At 40.9% G+C, this 12,450-nt stretch overlaps 1 protein-coding gene across 1 annotated transcript in view; it reads right to left on the reverse strand.

Moving 5' to 3' along the window:
• The window catches only part of LOC135238360 (hemicentin-2-like), a 118,149-nt gene that overhangs the window by 64,055 nt on the left and 41,644 nt on the right, over positions 1-12,450 (reverse strand). Inside the window, exons 15-16 of the mRNA XM_064306149.1 lie at positions 8,857-9,153; positions 7,676-7,957 (exon numbers count right to left, since the gene is read on the reverse strand). Coding sequence (XP_064162219.1) covers positions 7,676-7,957; positions 8,857-9,153 — 579 coding nt within the window. The remainder of the gene's footprint in view (positions 1-7,675; positions 7,958-8,856; positions 9,154-12,450) is intronic.

Here is a 12,450-nt window from a genome sequence, read left to right on the forward strand (position 1 = left end):
CATAGCATTTACATTGCATCCATTTATACAGCTCAATATATACTGAGACAATGCAGGTTATGTAGGCTACCTTGCTCAAGGCTACACAGGCAGTGTTCTACCTGAGAATTATGACGTCCATATAAGACATATATTGTGAGAATATATTTAGTGAATAATAGGCTAATATATACACTCCTGGGCAAAAAAGGGCCAAGCCCAAAATTGCAAAATATTAAGCTTTTAATGGTCTTAAAAACAAATCATTGGTCAGGAAATTAGCAAGAATTAAACAAATGCACTCGTGAGACCTCCTGTGCCACAATTTGCTCATTTACTTTTGCTGCAGTGAACTGTTTGGGAAAAAGCTAGAAACAGGGAAGTTCACTTGTACAGCAGACAAATTAACACAATGACAAATAAAGGAGTCCTGTCGTTAATTTGGTTGCATATCATTTTCATGCCATGATGTCCTGATGTCTGTGACCTATCAACATCATCAGAGTCTGGACATCTTATTTTCAGGTTGTCCTACAAGCCTAGGCGGTTTTACCATAGGTCATAGGTAGGCAATTGCTTGGGGCCTCGTCCGCCAAAGGGGCCTCGTGAATTTGTTTCCTTTTTTTTTTTTTTTTTTTAATTTATAAAACATTTGTCCTTTCTTGTAACTCCAAACAAATGATAATCTGTAATAGATAAAAATAAATCTATCTACATGTAAATGTGGCCTTATACAAATAAATATCTATATTTGCCAATATTTATTATCACCTACATTTCACATTTAATGGACTATTCCACCTTGACCTTCCTGAATTTGCGCCTAATCAATGACGTAAAAATTCGAGTTGCCGTCAGAGGCGGAGAGTCACTATCTTTGTTACCATGAAGTCTTTTCAAAGTGTATTTGAGATAGTGATGGGCAAAACTGTTCTTTTTAGTGTACTGAATCAGTAGAATCAGTTTACTAAAAAGATTTGTCCACAACAACAACAAGGCTGAATCCTTTTGGCGTAATTTACATAGCGACTGTATGCTCAGATCGCCTAGTTTCACTCACTATGGCCAAGCAGAATCGATAATGTTTCAGAAAATATATAACTTTTAAAGATTTAATTCAATCTTCTACTGGGACTTTTACCCTTTATTGAGGGTGTGACCGAAAATGTCGGTGCCGCTGACTATAATCGAATGTTTTTCACATTTACCGTTCGATTGACCAAGTACCATTTAAAGTACATTTTTATGGGTTAGTACTGTCAGATTGTGCTAGCTACTTCACATTAACCTTGTACGGCAATCAATAAAGGCTAACAGCACAGTACCACTTAATTGCAGTCACTTCTATCCCCACTGTAATGAACTAAAAAAGGCGACAAACCTTTTCGCAAGACCTTTTCTGTGAGAAATGTATTGTCAAGCTCACGCGCATACACTGCTGGCGACATTCTAAAGCTCCGTTTTGCCCTCCCTACTACTACAACTTCTGTCTCTGCTGGTTGCGGTGAACCAGCTACAGTGTGGGAGGAAAGTGTCAGAGGCAACACCCACAGAGACCAGCAGCCCACCACAAACCAGACACCCGCTCGGATCTGAACTTTTACCCCTAGAGAATAGTGGATGTTCAAATGCTTTATCAAAAAGCATGTACTATACTTTTGTCTTGAAAGAATTAAAGATTGTATACTTATAATCTTTTTCTTGCATATCGTATTTTTATAACTGACTAAAGGTCATTTGAAGTTCTTCAGTTAGAATTCTCATTTGGGTCTGTCCTTTAGTTCTGTGGCTTTGTTAACTGAAAAGAGCTGCCTCAGAATAGTTTTTGTTCACTAGCTATGATTGCATTAAACAAAATGGAGAAGGGCCTCACATTGGTCTTTGCCTGGGGCCTCCAAATCACTAAAACCGCCCCTGCCTACAAGCAACACAAAAACTCTTTGCATTTGAATGGATCTCTATGGGAATTGGGGGGTGGGACTAGATTCAGCTGTAAATTATGCTGATACAGTATGGAACACATTTGTTGGCTAAATGGCTTTAAGTCCCTACGGTAAACGTTGAATATTAATTCTAGAATTGAAGATTTCACATATCACCCTTCCTCGAAAAATGGTTCAGCCCATAGCTTCTCAACCATACAATTTCTAATTCTAAGTTCTCAACAAATGTCGGTGTCAGGGGCACTCTGACCTATGATTGGTGGACGACTGTATGTTGAATGTACATCTCCGCGCTAATTGGGGATTTCTGCACTGTGAAATCGCGCAGGCATTTCAGAATTCAAGACAGACTGTCTATTATCAAGCTGAGGAAAAAGTGTAACTTTTTTTTACACTAAAAAGTTAGTGTAATCAGTGAAGTGTAGCCTAATTTATGAATCATGCAAAACAAAGTGTAACTTATCCTGTTTTCTTTAACCAAATAACGTTAGCGTTAACGTTAATGATTTGTAACCTGATGTTCCTTAACAAATCCTGTCAGTTGATGTGCATCATTTGAATATAACGTTATCTTGCTAAGGCCTATGTTGAGTAGACAGATGATGAGGTTATCATTAAAAAACTGACACTTCCATCTGTTCAACAGTGTAGGCCAAAGCATTGCAGTTTTAGTGTTAACAGTAATGTTAAATTTGCATTTGCATAATATTTCAGAATCTATTGAGAGGAATGAAAAATGAAGAGAAAGGGTGACATCACTAGTTTCGTCCACCCAAAGAGGAGGGATCAGGGAGACACAGCAGAGGTAGTCACAGATGATGGAGCAGGAGAAGTGGAAAATACTAAGCAAGATGGAGGAGAAGAAGTTGAACAGGGGCAAGAAGTTGATATGTTGAAAGAAGAAGAAATACACATACAGTTCAGAGAGGAGGAGACAATAGAGTCAGACAGCGGAGGGGAAGAGAGACAGCCTGAGTTCCCTCAGGTTATGCCCAGTTGTTCTGGTCCCCATGGTAAGATGATTGTGCTCTGTAGCTTTCTATCTGGGCAGTTTATTTTTTTCTTGTAACATCAAAATGCTTATTATTTTTATGTCATTGAAAAGTTTAATAATTTAGGCTGATGCTTATAAGAAAGTTATATGTGTATATGAAACATCTGTAAGTATGCTTACACTTATTGTAATAGTGTTTATTATTAGGTATTTTAACCTTATATATTGCATATGAGTGCACAGTTACTACCACGTGTGTGTTCACATGCATATAGGACTAAGCTTTGACTTTGCAACCCCATCTGATCTGCATGCCACCCTCATGCCACTCGAAGAAAATTTCTCTAGATCCGCCCGTGGGAACTGGTAATATTCACCTGTATGCTGATGGCACAGTTGTCTGTTGTTCTGCTGAAAAGCTGCAGATTGTCTTCATTAGCCTGCAAAATACATTCATCAATCTAAAACTGACTAAATATATGCTGTTTACCAAAGAAATATTGATCATAGTGACTTGAAAATGAACAAGTTAAATGATTTTCATATTGAGAGAGTAAATAAATACAAATATCTTGGAATTTGGATTGATAATGAATTTACTTTTAAGGCACTCTTGAAAAAAGAGGGCTTATTTATTTAAAATGTAACTTTTATTTTACCATGTAAAAGTGATTGAGAACAAAGTCAAGAAGGTATGTGTCAAAAATGTTTTTTCATACAATACATACAAAGGTGCTTTAAAACTAGCATTGGCAAGGATAATATATAGGATGAAACAAAGGACACAGAAAAAAAATGTGTTGCATCAGAATTTTAGGAGTTAACAGGTGCAATGATGAGTAAATGTGTTCTGTAAAAGTCTCGTTGTTTCCAAATACTAAATAAAAGTTTGCAATATCCCACCTTAGTTTTTTCCCCCTTTTCCTTCCAGATCAAACAAACATAGTCTCATCTGAAACTTTTACAACACCTGAATGCAATATTTAATCCCATATAAAAGTTTAAAAAATGTTTAAAAAAAAAAAAAAAAAAAGTACCCATTGATGGTCTTTAGCTCAGAGGGTGAAATGTAGTATGAAGCACACATTGGCAATACCCACAAAGGAAGGCCTACAAAGACCTTCACCTACAGCAATACCTGATAACCGACACCTTCAGAATTTGTAATGTTTGCATCATTAAACTTTTTTTGAAGATTTAAATACAGTGTGTGCGTATATCTTACCCCACATATAATTTCTATAAGCTAATGACTTAATGAGCTAATATAAACAAATAACGATTACTGGTATATCAATGAAATACACAAAGGCTGTAAAAATATGGGAATGGAAAATTGGCTCAACATGTGAGACGGAACAGAAGGCCATACGTGTTCAGGAGGCTAAGCCCAACAGGAGATTCTCAGATTTGGTCCTGAAGACAAACTGGTTTTCGAGCTCATTTACGCAGCAACACTCCCAGACCTTAGAAATATGAATGATTCAGTCGTGACAGTAAGTAGTACCTGAGTCATAATGTTGAGTGCCAGCTCGAATTAATACTTTCCGACATGGTGGCACTAGGACTAAAGCACCCTGAACAACATTTGTATCAAAATATATTTGACCTAATGTTGGAATCCATCACCATTTCACCCAGGACAGTACTATTAAAAACCCAGGGAAAGCTATTTAGATTGGACATACAATACCCCTTAGAAATCTATAAATGTATTTGTGTAAGCTTAGAAAAACAGAAAGGTTTGCTAGATTTACTTACAAGCATATACATGTATTAGTTTTTTTGTTTTCCATTACAATAAATTTCAAAATGAAAGTACAGGTATTTATTGCAAGCTGCACAGTGTCCAGTGTGAACTCAGCTGGAACAGTGTTAATGCAACTCTTAACAGATAACATTTGGTCCCACTCTGGAATGTTGGGCCAAATGTTATCTGTTAAGAGTTGAGTTAACACTGGAACTTATACTGTGTACAAATAATTTCTCTGAGAGTATTTCTAGGTGCTCTTTTAAAATGATCTCTGCACAATAACTGGCTAATTTGCAGTATTGCAGCCAAGTTTTCTTCTCCATGACAGGGACAATCGTTGGCTCAAATGCAGCACCTCTTCATCTTCCTCGCCCTCCTCCAAAAGCCTTCATTCACAATGATGGACAGGAAGAGCAAGATGGCCGCCCCCACAGCGATCCGTGCTAGATTCTCCACTGTGCAGGAAACTGGGGGAAATAAAAAACCCACAGAGGCGAGACTCAGAGTTAACGGACTTGCTAAGACTTGCATCCTGTTATGCTGTGCCCACCACCATCCACTGTTAACGGCAACCTGCCAGCCAGTTAGCCGAGATTGGGGAAGGAGGGTGGTGCTACAGATAGTGTTTGTGGACCCATTTGGTAACGCCCCCCCCCAACCAACCAAAACTAACCATCCCTAAATGGTTTCATTCGACAAGAATCATTGCATATGCGCCATAGCTACAGTCATCGCTTTTCTGTTGCTTGTTCTTCCCCTGGTGTCTGTTTGTCTATTAGCATGGTATGTGGTAGCCATGGAGACAAGGGTGTGTCAGTCGATTGGCCCGATCAGAACTACATTACCAGCAGACATTCTTCAAGACATCAACTTGGTCACAAAGGGCAGTCGCAACAATCGAACACACAATGTTTGTGCTCTCATTCATGCAGACGTGCAAGCCGGCTTTTGCATGAGGCATCAGCGTCATCCTGAGCAACTTATCAGAAACAGAATCAGAATCGGGTTTATTGGCCAAACATGCTTTTTTCACATGTAAGGAATTTGACTCCGGTTCACAGTAACTCACACTGTACTTACATTCACAATGTCAACAACAAACAACAACAAGAGTAGGTTTTACCTACAGTGAGCAGTAGTGAAAGTGTGTTGTGCTTTTACAAAGAATAAATATGTAATAAATATAAGTGTATGAATAAATTATTGCACTATGAACATGGCTGTGGGTATGTACAACTATTTTTTCATAGACAGGTTAGCTGGGTTAATTGTACATGTATAAAACTTTATACAACTTTATACATTTTTACATTTATACAGCAGGATAAGTACCTTGCTCAAAAGTACAACAGCTTTGCACTACCCAGGTTTTGAACCTGCAACCTTTAAGTCACAAGCCCTGTTCCCTATCCAATACACTACACTGCCACCTTTGGACATATGCAATTTGTTCTATTATTTGCAGAGGTGGAAAGTCCAGGGGTCAGAAGGTAAAAGTACTCCCTTGTGTTTCTTCCACCCATGGACTCAGCCAGCTGATTTCATTTAGTTCTACCTCCTGGCAGAAGAATTGTCCTAATGATCAAATCCAGGTGATTAGGGAGGAAGTTTACTTTCGAAACCTGGATTTTACACCTGTGATGATTTGTTGACAACTTTTAGTTTAGTCATGTGGTTTTGCTGTTTTTAAAATTGTTACTACGATATTTTGTTTCATTAGATTATCTTTGATTACATTATATTTCATAATCTATCATTATCTACAGACCAAATACGTGTCAAATACGTTTTTGTTTGTAGTGTGCCGTTTTTAGCAAGGCTGTGTTGTGACAGAAAATCACTTACTTTTGCGTGTGGGCTGCATTAGCTGCATGGATTGGCTTCGACTGTTTACCCTTAAGCTCAAAATACCACGGTGCACTGTGGAGTACTGACTGAGTCTATTGCAAACAAGATAGCGTGACTTCCTTTCACACGCTGTGCTCACCACGAGCGCTTGGAGGATGGTGGAGGAAGTGGTCTTGGGTGAGGCACATTTCATTAATAGCCTGAAAAAAGGAGTGGAACTCACCAATGTTGTTTGCTCTAAATCCCTCGCTGATCTCTGTGTAAGACGGTTGGCCTGTTCGGTTTCCTCTGCATTTATATTCACTGCTGTAAGAGTCGTTTCCAGCTGCGAGTGTGAGTCTGTCCCCGCTGGGGTCCAGTGGAAGATGCCGTCCGTCTCTGTACCACGTGTAGTTCCACTCAGCAGAGCTCCCCTCAACCTGACACCTCAGAGTCAGATTGTCTGACCTGAAGATCTCTGTCCATGCAGTCTCCAGAGTCAGCACAGCCTGAGGACGAGCTGAAACGCCACAATGATTAGGAAATGGTTGATTAGAGCATCGTGCACCACTATAAATTATAATACATCAAAACGCCATGCCCAAAACATGATTTAAAAATATCACTTATGTGGTACATGTATGTTTGCACTTCGATGTCGCAGATTGCCAGGTGGCATTGTCATGTTTAAACAGGCAAGGCCCTTCCCCAAAAGTGTAGGGGAAGCACAGAATAGTCTAGAATGTGATTGTATTCTGTAGAATTAAAATTAGCCTTCACTAGAACTAAGGGGCCTAGCTCAAACAATGAAAAACATGCCCAGACCAAAGAGTGTCCAGATACTTTAGGTCAGTACCGCATAGAACATTTCAGAATTATTTGCTTTATCATATACTAGACTGAGAAATAAAGCAGTAAAATGGATTTCTTATGTTATCAGTTATGCTGAGCTGGAGACCATATAATAAAGTTATTTGTTATGTAACAATACAATAAGCTCTTATATAGCGCTCTTCATGCGTACACCCCAGGGAGCTTTACAAAAAAATTTAAAATATAAATAAATAACCAACTTAAGAAGCTAAAACTAAGAGGAATAGGCACATGAGAATCATGGTACGTATAAATGAACATAAATATAGGTCTGTGTAGTTTTCACAGCACAGCAACATAACTCACCATCTACAGTCAGGGTCACATTTTTGCTCATTTCAGTGTAAACATCTCTTCCTGGTATTCCTCCTTTGCAGGAGTATATTCCACTGTGAGACTGATTTAGAGCTGAGATTGTGTACTCATTTCCACTGCTGGAGAGCGTACTGTTGATAGCGGCTCCATCTCTGTACCACAGATAACTCCACTCAGTCTGATGGGTCTGAATCTCACATTTGAGAGTCACTTTCTCAGTGGGGTAGAACTTCCTCCATGCAGGGTTCAGGGTTAGCACAGCAGGCGGTGGAGCTGCCAGTACAGGACACAATCAAACCCAGCACTGGGACAAAGAACTTCAGCAGTTCAGAAGAATTCAGTTAATATGTGTGCAACTGAATATAAAATGTCAAGTACAAACTTTTTTTTTAAATCAATTTCTATCTACAATACCACAAAAATATAACTTCTACTTAAAAATAGTCTTAGACATAACATTTATAGAAATATTCTTAATTTGGCTTTAATTACAATTAAATTATTTATTGGAAGTCTATGTAATCATTGTGCAGTCAGAGATGGAGGGGTGGGAGAGAAGTGCCTATTTTACTAACCTGTAATGCATGTAAAATAGGCATTAAATTGCAAGAAATATTGCAAAAAGGAGTTAAGCTTAAATGTGTGAGGTCAAGTAAACATTGAGGCAAAAAGGTTATTCCCAGTCAGGAATTGCAAAGCAGCTTTAAGATTTCCAGGTGCAGTTTTCAGTACACACTCAGAAGGCAGAAGAAAAATATCTTGTGCTGTGTAGCAAGAGAAACTGTCATAAAACTACAACACAGCTACAGGAAGAACTCAATGCTACTAGACCGAAACCAGTTCCCCTGATTACAGTGAAATGGCAACTACAATCATACAAAAAAGCATGCAAAGATGTTCAGACAGCAAATGTTTATGCATGTGTGCTTGCATGCAAGTACAATGAAAATTATATTTATTTTGTTTTTGCATGTGTGTGTCTGTGTACATAGACATGCATGTGCTCATGTGCGTTTGTATGCATGTACAGTAATGGCACTACGATTCATTTTATTTTAGTTGTACCAGGTGAAGGTGAACTGTGAAAGTAACATTATAATATCATTACATAATAATTAGCTGTGTCATATACTAGACTGATAAAAAGCAGTAAAATGTATTTCTTATGTTACCAGTTATGCTGAGCTGGAGAGAGTCACTGTACGGTGTGTAGAAAGCAGGTCTCCCTCTCTTTGCTCGGCACCAGTACTCTCCACCATGTGAAACTGCAGCAGAGGTGATGGTGTAACGGGACCCGTCAGTGCTGCTGGAGTCAGTGCTGGTCGGTGCTGCTTGCTGTGCTTTTTTGAACCAGAGATACTCCCAGCCAACAGGATCTGTGCCAGCCCTACAGCTCAGGGTCACTGTATCTCCTGTGAAGATCTCTCCACTGGGGGAGTCCAGAGTCAGCAGGGGTTTGGGGGCCTCCCCTACAAAACAGGTATAATTTCACCCGCAGGTAAAACACTAGAAAACCAGAGTAACATTAAGACACTTGCTATTATAAACAGGACTGCACAAACCATAACTCACCATATAATAAAGTTACTTGTTATGTTACATTACATTACAGGCATTTAGCAAATGCTCTTATCCAGAGCGACGTACAACAAGTGCATTAGTTCAAGGTGCAGAGGTGCAAAAGAAACACACTAGAGTGAAGTTACATTATATTACATTAGAGGCATTTGGCAGACGCTCTTATCCAGAGCGACGTACAACAAAGTGTATAACCATAACCAGGAGCAAGTATGACGAAACCCCTAGAGAGTAGTACCGGTCCAAGTGCAGGAAACAACCGCATAGTTCAACTTGGACCCTGAAGGTTAAACTGATTAACACTAACAACGAGAACAGCAACAACGCAATCTATGGAAAAAATACAAGCAGTAGTTAAGACAGTTAATGCACCTAAGTCACCTACGAAACAGCTGTCTAGTTACAACCCTAAGCTTACAGTCATTTACAGGGGGGTAGGGAGGGATGGGGAGAGGTGCAGCCTGAAGAGGTGAGTCTTCAGTCGTTGTTTGAAATGGGTCAGTGTCTCAGCTGTACTGACCTCCACAGGGAGGTCATTCCACCATCGTGGGGCCAGAACAGACAGGAGACGTGTTCTGGAAGTGCAGGTGCGAAGAGGGGGAGGTGCTAGGCGTCCTGAGGTAGCAGAAGGGAGGGATCTGGCTGGCATGTAGGGTTTGAATATCTTGTGGAGGTATGCTGGGTCTGATCCCTTGACTGCCTGGTATGCTAGGACCAATGTTTTAAATTTGATGCGAGCTGTAACAGGCAGCCAGTGGAGGGTAGTGAGCAGGGGAGTGACGTGGGAGTGTCTGGGGAGGTTGAAGACCAGACGAGCCGCAGCATTCTGAATGAGTTGCAGGGGTCTGGTGGCAGATGCCGGTAGTCCAGCCAGAAGAAAGTTGCAGTAGTCCAGGCGGGATAGAACCATTGCTTGGACCAGGAGCTGGGTTGAGTAGGTGGTGAGAAAGGGGTGGATTCTGCGGATGTTATATAGGAAAAATCTGCATGCCCGGCTTACTGCTGCCTGTTGTCCATCACCACTCCAAGATTCTTGGCACAGGGTGATGTCACTAAGGTGTCCCCTAGGGAAATGGAAAAGTCGAGGAGGGGAGAGGATAGAGCAGGAATAAAGATTAGCTCCGTCTTTCCTGGGTTGAGCTTCAGGTGGTGATTGTCCATCCAGCTCTGTATGTCCCTCAGGCAAGTGGAGATGCGGGCAGGAACCTGTGTGTCCGATGGGGAGAAGGAGAGAAAGAGTTGCATGTCATCGGCATAAGAGTGATAGGACAAGCCATGGGCAGATTACAGGGCCAAGGGATCTGGTGCACAAGGAGAAGAGAATGGGACCGAGGACTGAGCCCTGGGGAACTTCGGTGGCGAGGGGACGGGGTGGTGATACCTTACCCGCCCAGGCTACCTGGAAGGAACGGTCAGAGAGGTAAGACTCAATCCAGTCAAGGACTGTGCCGCAGATCCCTGTTGCTGCCAGGGAGGATAGGAGGGTAGAGTGGTCCACAGTGTCAAATACAGCGGAGAGGTCTAGAAGAATCAGGACAGAGGAGAGAGAGGCTGCTCGTGCGGCATGGAGTGACTCACTGACCGAGTGGAGTGCAGTCTCGGTCGAGTGGCCAGGCCTGAAGCCAGACTGGTGGGGATCAAGCAGGTTGTTGTGAGAGAAGAAAGCAGAGAGTTGGTTAGATGCGGCACGTTCAAGTGTTTTGGATAGGAAAGGGAGGAGAGATACCGGGCAGTAGTTCTGAATGACTGAAGGATCTAGTGTGGGTTTCTTCAGCAGCGGGGTGATGTGGGCCCTCTTGAAGGATGAGGGGAAACATCCAGAAGATAGGGAGGAGTTCACAAGGGAGGTGACAAAAGGGAGGATGTCAGGTGTGATTGCCTGGAGGAGAGATGAGGGGATAGGGTCGAGGGCGAAGGTGGTAGGGCGGTGGGTGAGCAGAAGCTGGGAAACTTCAGAGTCTGGAGTGTATGTAACAGATGATTGCTCACCCAGCGTTCACCCAGACCATACAATACAATACAATACAATACAATACAATAAGCTCTTATATAGCGCTCTTCATGCGTACATCCCAGGGTCCTTTACAAGAAAAATAAAAAATATAAATAAATAAATAACCAATCTAAGAAGTCAAAACTAAGAGGAATAGGCACATGAGAATCATGGTACGTATAAATGAACATAAATATAGGTCTGCGTAGTTTTCACAGCACAGCAACATAACTCACCATCTACAGTCAGGGTCACATCGTTGCTCATTTCAGTGTAAACATCTCTTCCTGGTATTCTCCCTCTGCAGGAGTATATTCCTCTGTGTGACTGATTTAGAGCTGGGATTGTGTACTCATTTCCTCTGGAGAGCACACTGTTCATAGAGGCTCCATCTCTGTACCACAGATAACTCCACTCAGTCTGACGGGACTGAATCTCACATTTGAGAGTCACTTTCTCAGTGGGGTAGAACTTCCTCCATGTAGGGTTCAGGGTTAGCACAGCAGGCAGTGGAGCTGCCAGTACAGGACACAATCATACGCAGCACTGGGACAAAAAACTTCACTTCCTCAGATATTCTTTTTTCTTAATTCTATCTTTTCAGCAGGGGTTCAGGAATTTTCCTGGTACATGTATTCATAAATCAGTGAAAATTTCTGACATAAAAGCTGACATAAAATATTCATTTTCCAGTGTAAAGTTTTAATTTAGCAAAGTGCCTTGGTTAGCAGCATCTACTAAGTGTCAAGATATTAACAAAATTAGTTATAATGAAGCTCCACCTGTCTCTGTGCCAGTTTTACAGTCACAAGAGGATAATAAGGCATGCAAAAATAGTGATGTAACTGGAAGAGCTGCACATGCATATTACAGATTATTAAGAAAGATATGGACTACATCTCAATTTATTTTTGCCCTTAACTTACAAATGAAGTGCTGCAAATGCTGGCTTTCATTCACAATCAAAAATTGATAAGTAAACTTTGATCATTTCTGAATGAGTAAAAGTGTGTTTATTAAGGAAAAATGAAAGCCTTCATTTAATTGTAAGTCAAAAGTTTGAGCAAAGTCTGAATCTAGGCCAATGTGCGCCTTCAACTGCAGTGTGCACAGTTAGAATGTGGTTACACTTTAGGAGCATCAGTGTGAACAGGCAGCCCAATGGAGACAGCCTGACAAACTGACTTCCTTTTCA

The sequence above is a fragment of the Anguilla rostrata genome, chromosome 13, assembly GCF_018555375.3.
Source record: "Anguilla rostrata isolate EN2019 chromosome 13, ASM1855537v3, whole genome shotgun sequence".
Lineage (NCBI taxonomy): Eukaryota > Metazoa > Chordata > Actinopteri > Anguilliformes > Anguillidae > Anguilla > Anguilla rostrata.